This window comes from Rousettus aegyptiacus, unplaced genomic scaffold (assembly GCF_014176215.1).
Source record: "Rousettus aegyptiacus isolate mRouAeg1 unplaced genomic scaffold, mRouAeg1.p scaffold_m13_p_13, whole genome shotgun sequence".
NCBI lineage: Eukaryota > Metazoa > Chordata > Mammalia > Chiroptera > Pteropodidae > Rousettus > Rousettus aegyptiacus.
Window position 1 is genome coordinate 9,512,525 of NW_023416288.1, and position 13,404 is coordinate 9,525,928.

Below are 13,404 nucleotides of genomic sequence, written 5' to 3' on the forward strand. Positions count from 1 at the left end.
TCTCATTACCCTCTTACTATGGATGTACAAGATTCTCCTCCCCAAGCAAGTAACCCATTTAACTTACAATGCGATGAGATGTGCCAAGGAATGCTTTTGGCTATATATTGAGAGATAGCATTAGCTGATAATATAATGATGCAATATGTTATAAACTCTATCAAATACAGTAAACAATTTCCTATTATTGGCAAACAAAAGATGTTGTTGTGTTGTTAAAACACTAATGGAGGCCAATTATGGTATCCTATATTGCATAGCAATAATTTTGTGGTGAAGAAGGTATAAAGGCATGGAAATATTTCAATATCAAGATCTAAGTGAGAAATGAAGACCAGACAAGTATTGTCTTTAAGATGAGATACAAAACTAGTATTAGACACCCAGATCAGTTAATTTCTTTTGAAAAATGACTCTGGATTTTTTAATTTGTAATAGAAGACTTAAGAAAATTTAAGCTATGATTATCATATGAGAAGTTAAATTTATTTTAATATACAAACTATGAATGAAAACTTGAGTTGCATCTAATTGCAAGGCAATATTTCCTTATTGATACTCGTCTTTGTTTTTAATAGTTTCTAGTTTTCTATGTTCTTTTGCACACATCTGCTAAACCTATTTAGTAACTTTGTGGTTGGAACAATTTTCTATTAGCCTAATTCAATAGACCCAACATGTAGAAAAATAAAAAATTGAAGCCCAAGTTGAACTGCAGGTTAATGTACACAAAAAGGCAAAGAATATAACTAGACATTACAGTGTAGCTTGACTGTGAAAAAAACCAACTCTACCTTGCATTCTGGACAACCATGACTTGACTGCATTGATTCCAAGAGCGAGAGTGAAGGATACAATAGGAGAATAGGAAAGATAGGAAGAAAAAAGTTAGGAAGAGAAATAAGGAAGAAAATATGAGAATAATAATTAGAGGAACTATACCTTAACATACAAATGACATGAGGCAGAAAATAATCTTAGAACTAAAATGAAAATAATACCTCACCAGTGTAATAAACCCCAAGGCTTTGGTCACTGCAATAATTAGGAGTAATTTAATAAAAGGGCCAGGAAATGGAGTAGCATATTGACTGCCAATGGGCCACCCATTAAATAGGAAAATTTTGTTGGACAAATTACATGGGGATGGTTTTAGGTGGGACATTCACTCTTCATTTCACTATAGTTCCCATCTTTCCCTTGCTCTCCACAGATTAGACTGACATATTCATGTTATCTGCCTGCCCTTTCTGGTTATTCAAGTTTAAAATAATCTAATTGAAACGTAGTCCTGGAATAGATAAAATATAGGTACTCTCATATGGTTTTAAAAAAGTAATACTCCGGGATATTATTAGAGAAGATAGAAAATAAAAGAGAGTGTCGTATTTTCATTCATTAGCAAATGTTAATTACCCTTGGCGGTGATTTCCCTTTATCCTGTTGTGTTGCGATTAAATAACGCTGAAGGTGTAATGACTCAAATCAAAGACAGAATGAAGTTATCAGTTTGTTGTTATACCCATGTTTTTTAAAACATGTAGCTAAATTACAGTTATAGCTACTTAAAAATATAAAGTAATTAACACAAAATAAAAACCTTCCTTTTCCTGCACTATATGGCTGGTTGGTAATCTCTATAAATGAAATCAATGAATTAAAACTAGAACAGTATCAGAAATTCTAAGTTTCTAAATAAAATTATTGGGTAGGATAAAATTAAAGTCTGTATATTGAATTTGATATATCATCTGGCATTTTCTAAATTATTTCTAAGTATTATCTAATTTGATTTCCATGATAAACTAAAAATTACAGCTCTGCCTACCTTGGCTCTCTCATGTCAACAAGGAAACTAAATCTCAAAGAATCGTTGACCTGCCCGTGGTGGTATAATTAGTAAATAGCAGATTCAGATGCAATTCTAATTTGGAACCTGTTCAAACAAACCAACCACAGTCATAAAATATATTTTTGTATGATTTCAATGCTTTTAAATTTGTTGAGGCTTGTTTCTATGGCCCAGATAGTTTATTGTGGTGAACTCTCCACATGTACTTGAATAGTATATATATTCTGCTATTGATGGGTAGAATGTTCTACAAATATCAATTGGGTCATTAAATCAACTAGGAAAATATGAGGCAATTGGGAAATTAATAAATTAGTTAAATATTTAAGAATTTTATTATTACATGTGATATAATTACTTTTTAAATGACTTATCTTTTAGGAAGACTAAAATATTTGCAGAAAAGTGTTATAATAATTGACATATATTTTAAAATAATCTATACAAAGAGAGCATGTAAGGGTAAAATAAAACATGATTGCCTAAAAAGTGGTAATTGTTGAAAATGGGTAATGGGTAGGTGGTAGGTCATTATACTATTCTTTTCACTTACGGACAACAACTAAGTTTCTAAGTAAAATGTAACATTTGGATGTCATCCTTCAAGTTAAATGAAAAATGAACAAAAATAAACCAGAGTCTTCAAATTACCAGTCCAAAACTTTAAAGTTTACCTCTAGTTGTTCATTACTTATGTTTCCATTATGCTAATTTGGCTAATATAAATTGTTCAGATAAGATATAGGATCTGTTAGGTCCAAATCACTGTTTTGAAACCATATTGAGTACTGATTTATATATTAGAACATAACAATTTGCATTTGTTATGTGAAAATTAAATATCTCCGAAGAACACTTGCTTTATATGAATAGTTCATATAACACACAAGAGATTCAGAGATAATTTTCATTTATTAATCAAAGTCAGCATTTCAAATATTACTCTTGTTTTTTTCTAATTTTATAGTATTAAAATGTTTTTGAAATATGCACATAAGAAAGGATACATCTAGTCATTAAATGAATCTATAATATGTTGGATAATATACATGTCCTATACAATAAAGCAGTACACTAGTTTTGTAAATAAATTTGGAAATGTGAGGTAATTCTTTAAATCTCCCACAAATAATTCCTTAAATGATTTCACAGTCAATTTGATTGATCATAGCAAGAGTGGTTTCCAGAATTGAAGTACTGATGTGGTCTCATAGAGGCACATTTTATTATGATCAGTAGCTCTCCTAGAACGCTTAAGGCTTAATTTACAAATTTTAATTTTACCTTATCGACAAGTTGTAATAAATAAATATAACATGTAAGTAAAACTAATGAAAAGAATATTAATCTCTGAAATTAGAGACTAAAAGACACTATTGCTATTTTTTAAATCAGGAGGTTTAAAACTCAGAAGATGTTTATTTACTTACCCACGTCCTGGAAGAAGATACACTTTAACAAAGGGGTCAGAATAACCATTGTTGTCTCGAGGGACCAGGTTTCTTGCTTGGAGAATATGTATTATGAGATTTCCAAGATCATAGTTGATTTGAAGCTTAAAGGGACAGCAATATATTTGGTGAATATTATTATTATTTTTTATTTTAAAAAAACATATATTACTATTCAATACTTTACCACTTCTTATAAAAAGAATCAAAACTCATTTTCATTTTATTTGAAACTGAACAGACCAGTTAATGTCTAATTTAATTGGGAGCTCCCAGGCACATGTTAATTACTAGTAAAAATGCTGTTCATTCTCTTTGCTGTTAAGTCCTGGCCTGGCCTTTCTAAAATTAATTTATAAGAAAAATCATGTAGTGAATGCTAGTTGCATGTTTAAACTAAATATTTGCTCTTAGGAAAACTGTAAATGTTTAACATTCATGAATACAATGGTCAGAATCTGAAAATAAATTAACTAGTTGATAAATTTATTAGAAAATGTCTTCTGCATTTCACCAAATAATTAGCAGTCAGTGGAATCATTTTTTAAGAAAGCTATCAGTACTGAAATGCAAGAATATTTAAGAATGTGTAAAATGTATCTCTTCCTATGTTATCTGATGTTAAACCTATAGTTTTTTTCTGGTATGCCTGCTTTTCTAACAGAATGAGATATTAAGATGATAAAATATTGTTTTTTAAATTTAGAATCTGAAAAGAGGCATTGACTCATAGATGCTTAATGACTGTTGTAAAATTGACATTTAATAGTAAAAGATTTATATTTCTAATATTTGAGAAGCCTGCATAATTCAAAATAATTAAATTAACTAATTTTTCTCCAAAATTGAAAAAATCTTTTGGCATTAGAATAAGACTTAATTCTGTTTGATGCTCTTTTTATTTATCAAATAACGAAAAGAAAGGAATCTGTATTTCATGGAGAAAATCTATAAATAAAAATTCTAACATATTTTTATAATCATATAAAACAGATATACTATGGTTATGTTGAAAATGGTATAATTTAAATGAACCAAACTTAATTTAAAATTTCAAAATCAAAATAATTTTTAATTTTAGCATGATTTTGATCTAGTTATATTTTGTGGCAGAATAGGAATCTTCAATCACTTTTCCCAATACAGAAAAGCCCAGTCCGTCTCACCATGATTGAAAGCATTGTGAAACAAAACAAAATGTCATAATGACAGAGGAAAAATGGAAAGTTCCGAGATGCAGTAACTGTGCTACAGTGGGATACTGAAATATACAATTATTCTGAAATTAATTTCATTGTGATTTAGATCAGTTTCCAAATTTTAAAAGAGAAATTTTTCTCCATTTTCTCTTTTCTCTGCTAGCCTTAAAGTCCAGTTTTAACTGAGAAGGCACTAAAACCTTTTTTTATTGAAATGAAAGCGTGCAGGCTTCCCTAAGACAGTACTTTTCAAAATTTACTCTGTATTGTCTTAGAGAACATTTAGAGTTGCTCAGAGTTTACTTCCAAGGCAGTAATGAGATGTCCCCAGCAATTCTCAACCAGAACTACTGCAGCATTGCCAGATTCATTGTTTGGGTTTCTAGATAGTTTTCATTTGGAATAGGGTTTTGCTAAAGAAAAAAAAAAAAAAAGTGGAAAACATGGTCATAAGAAAACCCTCTCCCCCAATCTATATACACAAAACATCTCGAGTTAAGAAGGAATATTAGTAGTGTACATTTCTACTATAGAATTAAATATTACTGCTCAAAGGAAAGGAAAATAAGAGCAAACAACAACAGCAAACCAAAAAGAAATAGTAAATATTGGTCCATAGCAAGGAGTTTCCAAACAAATGAGACAGAGAGCGAGAAAGCGAGAGAGAAAAAGGGTTATGAATCAGAAAAGCTAGCACTTTCTTTGCTGCTTATGAAGCGAAGAAAGATCAGGGCCTGGCCTTCTAGAAGTAGAAAACAGCAATGAGTCAGCAAGATCTAGAGTACCTAAGTTATCAGGCTCCATCCTGCTGGATCCTTCTTAGTAAGGTGCGTACCTGCTGTACTTTTTCTCTATTTCCACCCTCACACTCTACTCTCCTTTAACTAGTGTGTACCTAAATAATCATTTAATTAACTTCCGTGTCCTCCCTTTTATAATATTTCCTATAGGCCACCGCTGTGTGACTTTTTATTACATATTCCTTTCAATTAACCTCTTTCGTACTCCAAAATATTTACTGATCTTCCTATTATGTGGGGGCTAACTCTCCCTTGGCTTATGTTCAAGGTTCTTTTTCATGTAGACTTAACTTATCTCTATAGGAACATTTCACTGCAGCAAAGCTGATCTCTTTATTTTATTATATTTTATTTTTGGCAGCAGAAACTTTCTGTGTACTATTTCTTCTTCCAGGAACACACTCTTTTTTCTCCATCCTCAATTAGTTCAAATCTCTTATCCTTTGTGAAGTCCTTCATGAAAATTTCCTCTAGAATGTGTTGGAGACACAGCTAACACTTACTGTTCTCATTCCCTTATCTGAAACAATCTTTAAATAGTTATTATTTTATATTGTATTAATTCTTTCCACATGACATTTCTTAGCTACCCTAAACTACTTTCTGGCATTATCTAAAGCACAGCTTTTCTAATGTTTTTTACTATGTCCCACGGTAAGAAATACATGTTATGATATAATCCATGAACACAGAAACACACATACATAGGAATAAAAAAGAGTAATTTACACTACTTTTCTTATATTTTCCTGTTAAAAATTCCTTAAACTGATTTTATAAATTACAAATTGATTATGTCCTCTGATATGAAAAACATGGCTCTACAAGAATTGTTCAGCAATTATTTAACAATTGTTTTCCATTGGAAGAAATGAGGATAGTATTAGACTCCAGAAACTCTTAAAGAAAAATTTTCAAATTTCCAGGAGAATCTGTCATGTTTGAAACACATTCAACAAGTATCAAGAAACTAAGGCATAAAACTTATTGACATTACTAAGGTAACAGGCAGATTTCAAAATATAGAATTCCTTGGTATAATTAGATTTTATAAAATATATTGCATTAAAATATCATTTTAAGAAATTGTATTTTTCCTTAACAGGTCTGTGTTATAAAATAGGAAAGGTTCTAACAGTGTTGACAACTTCTATAGACCAAGGGAAAATACAACCCGAAAAGATGGTATATGATGATTAAAAAACACAAAAAATATTCATACCTGAATTTCCCCTGTAATTGGATGAGAGACAACCTTTGCTGCATCAGTAGGCTGTAATATTAAAAACATATGTTATATTAATGAATAAACCCTTCATAGAATTTACCATTTCAACATCCACCTGAAATTAATTTCTATTTGGTCAGAGTGTTCTGCTTGAAAAACATATTTTATGCATTTGGCTGCTTTGGATTATTCTGTCTGCTTAAACTCCTCAATACATGTTTAATTTCATAAGATACATAAATCTACTTTTCATTTTGTTAAGCTTGTTCTGAAGCTATAATTTTATACCTGCAGTAATGTATTTTCAATTACTTAAGAAAATGCAACCTTTTGGTTCAATTTAAGTATTTATAGCCTTTAAAGATTTATAGAGGAATTGAAAAGATAATTGTTTTTATACAATGGTTGCCAAGGGGACAGAAGTTATAAAAGTCCATCCTTGTGCTACTTTGTGGGTACTCAGCCCCTCCCTGCTCCCATCTAGAGCAAATCACAAGGCAATCATTTCCTAATATTTCACTCCTTAATTATAATTACATACTATTCTATATAAGTTCTTATTTCCTTAATAAATTCCTTATGTTAGTAAAGCCTTAAAAAGTTAGGAATGTGATCTGGTAAATTGATTCATACTTCTGAAGAAAAGACTGATCGCTGACTTGTTACATTTCAATGGAATATTTGTACAAAAGGAGATGATGTCCCAGAATCTAGATCTATAATAAAATTTCAGGCACTGTAGCATCAATATGGGGAGATATTTACTAAAATGGAAGCCAGCTTGCTACCCTACAAATAAGCACCCCATCTTCCTACATGTACGTATATTAATCTTGTTTTAATAATTAATCAAAAAAAGAAAGATCTATGATATGAGGAGGATAAGGATACACTTGCTCTGCTACCTTTCCCTTTAGATTTCTATTCTAGAAATGAGAGCAACCAAAAGAAGATGGCTATATTCCAGGTCTTGTTCCATGAAATAATTAAGGAAGAAAATTATGTAATCATGGCAAAGTTATTCAGTAGGGTTAAATTTTCTAAGCCATATGTCACTTATTCATTCAGCTCATTTATAAGAATGACCATTTATTAACATTGAAACTATGCTCTGGCTGCAAAGGATAAACTGTTAGTTATTACACAATTATTTACTTAATAATTATTTTAATATTTAGAAAACTGAATCTAGAAAAAGAAGGACCACACAAGTTCCTGAAACTATTTATATCTCAATAAAAGATGTGGAGTTTCCTAAAATCGGATATCCTTTTAGTGAATAAGTTGGGGAATAACTGTGATTAAAAAGTCAAAAATAAGACAAAAAAAGTTAAAAGTGATTATTGGTAACATTTTATTTTTAACAGTTGCAGTTTATTTGACATATGATCATGTAAACATAACTAGATTTAATGCAGAGAATAACCTTCTGGACCATTTTTAGTCGTTCAGGGTGTGGTAGGAAACTCATGGACAGAAGGATATTTTAACTTATGAAAGGAAAAAGAACAGAATCTGTTGGATACAGGGCAAACTACCAGCTGCAGATAGTTACATGTCAAGATTAGAGCTGACTGCCTTTTCTACAGTGATATCATATCTTTGTGAGATTGTTTTTTGATGTTGTGGTGATAAAAAATGTACTGCAAGAAAATCAGTGAGATCAGTGTGGAACAGGAAATGAGAGTGTTAGTGTCCAATCTGATTCCACAGTTTGAATAGCTGTATAATGCCTATCAGGTAACGCATCCCATTGATATGTAATTTTAGTTATTAACAGTGTAATGAACACATTATTTTTATTTCATTTTATGTGTATTATTTTTTCTAATGGTTACTAAGATGTTAGGACATAAATACTGACTAAATTGTTTGTACCTAATTATTTAATACATAAAACTATTTTAGATATTTTTTGTGCATCTAGGCACCATAGAAAAAAATTACTGAGAAAATTAAGTGTTCCATGACCAGTAGAGTTTGAGAAGCCAGGGATCTATTTCATAAGAATATATAAAATAATAATTACTTTAGTTGAATTATTTATTTATATGATGACTTGGAAGAAATTATTCAGACTTGAAAGATAAAATGAAGAAAGTTTGGTTAGAATTTCAGAGACAAAACGGCCTGAGGCAGCAAAATAAATATTTTAAAGACGAAATTCATATTTATTTAGTTTAAGGAAAATAATAATTTAAAATAGTCTTATGTCTTTTAAAATGTATTTACTAATTTAGATTCATATTTTACCTACATTTATTCAGAAGCAAACATTTAAATTAGTATATTAATAGATTAATAATTACTTATGAATAATCATTTAAAATGTTTACTAGATGTATTCTAAATACCTAAATGTATAATTATGCTAACTATAATTTAAATGTTTTAGTTTTAATACATTTCATTACATTAGTATTTTATAATCTAATATTTAGTCTCATACCTAATGAAAACACAAAAAAGTTAAAACTATAATTCTCTAAATTATCTAAAGAACATATAACATTTGGACATATGTTACCTGACTCAGGGATATGTAAGCTTCAGACTATCACTCAATGTTTCTATAATCTCTCAATATAATTTTTTTTTAACATTGTAGGATTTAAACACTCATTGTATTACCTTTTATATATATTACATGCTGACAGGTCAGGAAATATCATTACATTTATTTATTCAGCAAAAATGTTTTGAGAGACTCTGTACCAGCTAAATGTTGAAGATAAATGCCAAAAAAAGATGAGTAGGTAATAGTTCCTTTCTTCAAGAGTGTTAGAATCTAGTGAATATATATTTCAATTAAGAATAGATATATTATATACATATATCTCAAAAATAATCAGGTTTGATTATTGCTATTAAACTAAGAGTTAAGTAATCTCTACACCATCACTGGCCAGTGGAATATCATGTGAGCCATATAGGTAATTTTAAATATACTAATAGTCATATTTAAACTGTATAAATGAGTTGGTAAAATTGATTTGTAATAATATATTTTATTTAGCTCCATTTATTAAAAATATTATTTCCTCATGAAATCAATATAAAATTTTAATAAGATATTTTACATTTTTTCATATTTAGTCATCAAAATTTGGCATGTAATTCACACATACTGCATATCTCAATGAGGACTAGCCACATTTCAAGTGCTTAATTTCACATGTTGCTAACAGCTACTATTACGGACAATATTTCTCCATAACTTTTTATTATAGCAAAAATACTGTAAAAACTACATAGGCCACATTCTTGGCATAGAAGATAATTACCACATACCATGAAACTTGTCAATATCATTTCCTTGATATTTGTCCTCCAATACCTGTTTCCATCTTCTAATCACTGCCCTCAAAGTTAAAATATTATAAAACTTCAAATTTTGTACAAGTGCCACTGATGTTTTAATTCCCAATATTTATTTATTTAGTTACTATTCTGCGCAAGCCTCTCTACTATGTGCTTAGGGGCTGTAGAGAAAATACAAGAAATGGTTTTTGGTTCTTAAGGAGCTTGCAGCCCAACTGGGGTGTAAAATAAGCAAACAAGTAACTACAATCGAGATACAAATTGTCTTAAGAGATGCATAAAACATGGTACTTTGGAGAGAGAAGAAAGAAGGAAGGATAACTTCTGACTTTAGGGAAGGATTAGAATATGGAAAGACTTCATGCAAGAAGGTTCCTGTTACTCTTATTTCATCGGTTATATAAAAATGCTTTGGTGAAGGAAATTGGTGAGTTCAGAGAAGATAGAAAATTACTAGAAGCTTATCAGAAAATTAGAATTCACAGGCTTAGAATTCGGTGACTGATTAGACAATGCAAATGAAGAGAAAAGAAGAGTTAATAGTGCTCTTAAATTTCTTGAGAGGATGATGATGTCAATTGCTGAAATCAAAAATATCAAGATGACAGACTTGTAGAACCTATAATGGGCTTGCTTAGGAAATTTTGCTAGCAGATTTTCTCATGTCTTCTACATGGAGGTATTGAGAAAGAAATTATCTTCTATGTGGAAATGTTGAGAAAAAAAACCATCAGTCTGTAACTCAGAAGAAAAGGAACCTCATTGAGGTAATTCTTCAAAATTAACACATAATTGCATGTTATAAAATACAGTTGTGTTAAAATTTTTTTTGAAATCCAGTCTAACTGTCCTTGAATTATTCTTCATGAAGTCTTGCTATATTTAGTTTAAAATAAGTTATTTTATAATGCTATGATTAAAATCATCCTACCTTTGTTGTTCGCTTCTGAATAAAAGAGATTTTTGGTGACATCTGCTGTGTTTATATACTTAGTAAAATAAACTTTGTATTCTGAAATCCAGTCAATTTATCCAATAATACTCTGTCTTTCCCATATATTCACCACATAAAGAAAATACTTTATTTGTGTTTAAACAAAATAATACTTTTCTAATATATTTATTGACCATGAGGAAAATTTCTCTATTAACAATCAAATCTATGAGGGAAAAATTACAAACTACATTTTTATCTGTTTTTATAAAGTTAAGCAATAATTTTTCTGTTTCCTTTTAATTCTTCAGTATCTTTGAAATATAAGTGTTAGAAACATTTGTTTCAAATAAAGATTTACATCAAGAGAAAATAGAATTAGGGTTAAAATTCAAAATGGCAATACTATATGACTGGTTTTCTTTTTTCTTACTATCCTAAACTCTCTTTATTTCTGTGTCTTTTTACCCTTAAGTTATACAATCTAATGTAATGTATATCTTATGTTTTTAAAAGGATGGAAAGCTAATATTTGATACACACGGAGGCTCAGAATTATGCAACAAAAGTGAAAAAAAACACACCAGGAAATAAGAAATATCAGACACATTTTTCAAGTTTCTCATAACAATAACTGCTAAAATATTTTGAGATGTAGAAGTATGTAATCTTGACACCTTGAATCAGTTACATACTCAGAAATGGAAAAACTTTTTTTTTTTTTTTGCTTCGATAATCATTTGGACATGAGAAATCACAAGAACAATATCATTTTGATTCTGTATTTCCTTTCTCCTAGTCTAAACTAGGAGGTAGAAAACAAATAACTTGGAGGTCACATCAAACACTTCTCACCTTGCTGCTGCTGTGTTTCTTTTTGCTCACAGAGGGTGACCCTGGTTGTCCAGGGCTAGGAACAGAACTGGATCCTGCTGAAGTAGGACCTGAATGCACGTGAGATCCTTTTTCAACGACAGATGACAGAACTAGTGGTGACTGCTGTAGTGAAACCTTCTGAAGCTCCGCTGCCAATTGCTTAGGATCAACCCCTGGGGATTTCGCTCTATCCACTACAACAAAATAAAATGGCTTTACACATTTCTCAATTTCATAGGTACTTAATACCTTGGAATTTATTGGAAGTTGAAATATCACTTATGAAACAAGCTATATAAAAAATAGATAAAGAAACATAATTGTATCTTTATGTATCTATCTACTTCTAAAGAAGTCTAGAAGGCTTAAATAAAGAGGAGTGAAAGAATGTTATTACAGAGGGAAACTGAGGTACCTATTACATCTTCAAAAAGTGTGTTTTATGTGTATGTGTGTGTTTTATATAGAGAACTGTATGAAGATAAACTATTCTATTTTATTCACTGGAATTTAATTTTATGATTAGCTATTTTTTCTTCTTTAAATCTTACATATATCTTTCTCTAAGGGGGAAATTTCAGAGAGTATATTCACATTTATAGTTGTATTAAAGTTTCTACAGGCCTTAGTCTGTTTAGTGTTGCTGTAGCATAGGGAGTGCTCAGTATACCTTTATAAAACAATGAAATAAGTGATATTTTAAATCTCACAATTGATTTAAATTTGTTGACTATATATGTCATCTACAAAAGTTAAATCTCTTCATTATGTATTTATGAAACTACATGCTGATTTTTATTTATTATAAGAGGCAATCAAAAGGTTCAGGAATAACCATTTATAGTAAAAAGAATCAAGTATTATCCAAAAATTATATAAGATAAAAATAAATGGCTCTATGGATTACTTTGATAGGATGAATTTACTTTTAAATAATTAAAAATGTGAACTCATACAGTGAGAATTTCATAGATTTTTTTTAATGGGTCTAACAGGCAAATATGTGTTTCCACAGAAAGCTAAAAAAATAGTTACAATGCTTTTCATTTTGTTTATGATTACATAAATATATAAATATCTATTAATCTATAACTTTATTTTTGCCTATACCTATGTTTCTATATCTACATCTACGGTACATTTTCCTCTGTAACTACAGACAGTCCCTAACTTAAGATAGTTCAATTTATAATTTTTCAACCTCATGATTGTGGGAAAGTAATATGCATAACAAATTACATGAACTCTTTAACACTTTATTGTAAAATAGGCTTTGTGTTAGATGATTTTGCCCAACTGTAGGCTAATGCAAGTGTTTTGAGAACATTTGAGGTAGGCTAGCCTAAGCTATGCTGTTGGGTAGGTTAGCTGTATTAAATGCATTTTTGACTCATCATAGTTTTAATTTATGATGGTTTATTGGATCATAACGCCACTGTAAGCAAACAAGCATCTGCAATTCTATACCTACATCTTTATTCACAGTTGAAAGCAGATTGCTTTCACCTACCGGCTTTTGTTGGCTCATGAAGTTCCAGGTGTTGGGAATTTTCAGAATCAGAGAGCATGTTGAGGTCCCTAAAAATTAAAACAAAAAAAAATTAAGAAAGAAGTTGAAGAAGCCTGAGACAAAAAGGCCCTTTTCCCCAGCTACCCTGAATATTTTTTTTTCAGTAGGTAAATGAGAAGTGGTTAATGATATAAAGCAATTTCAAAGCATGCTAACCCTTCTAACCAAATATA

The 13,404-nt window shown here is 30.0% G+C and overlaps 1 protein-coding gene across 2 annotated transcripts in view; it reads right to left on the minus strand.

Annotated features, from left to right (window-relative positions):
- PCLO (piccolo presynaptic cytomatrix protein) overlaps window positions 1-13,404 on the minus strand; it is a 353,044-nt gene that overhangs the window by 67,104 nt on the left and 272,536 nt on the right. For both annotated transcript variants that reach the window (XM_016162724.2, XM_036230302.1), the window contains exons 12-16: window positions 13,172-13,239; window positions 11,641-11,855; window positions 6,525-6,575; window positions 3,283-3,407; window positions 795-821 (exon numbers count right to left, since the gene is read on the minus strand). In XM_016162724.2, the coding sequence (XP_016018210.2) occupies window positions 795-821; window positions 3,283-3,407; window positions 6,525-6,575; window positions 11,641-11,855; window positions 13,172-13,239 (486 nt within the window). The remainder of the gene's footprint in view (window positions 1-794; window positions 822-3,282; window positions 3,408-6,524; window positions 6,576-11,640; window positions 11,856-13,171; window positions 13,240-13,404) is intronic.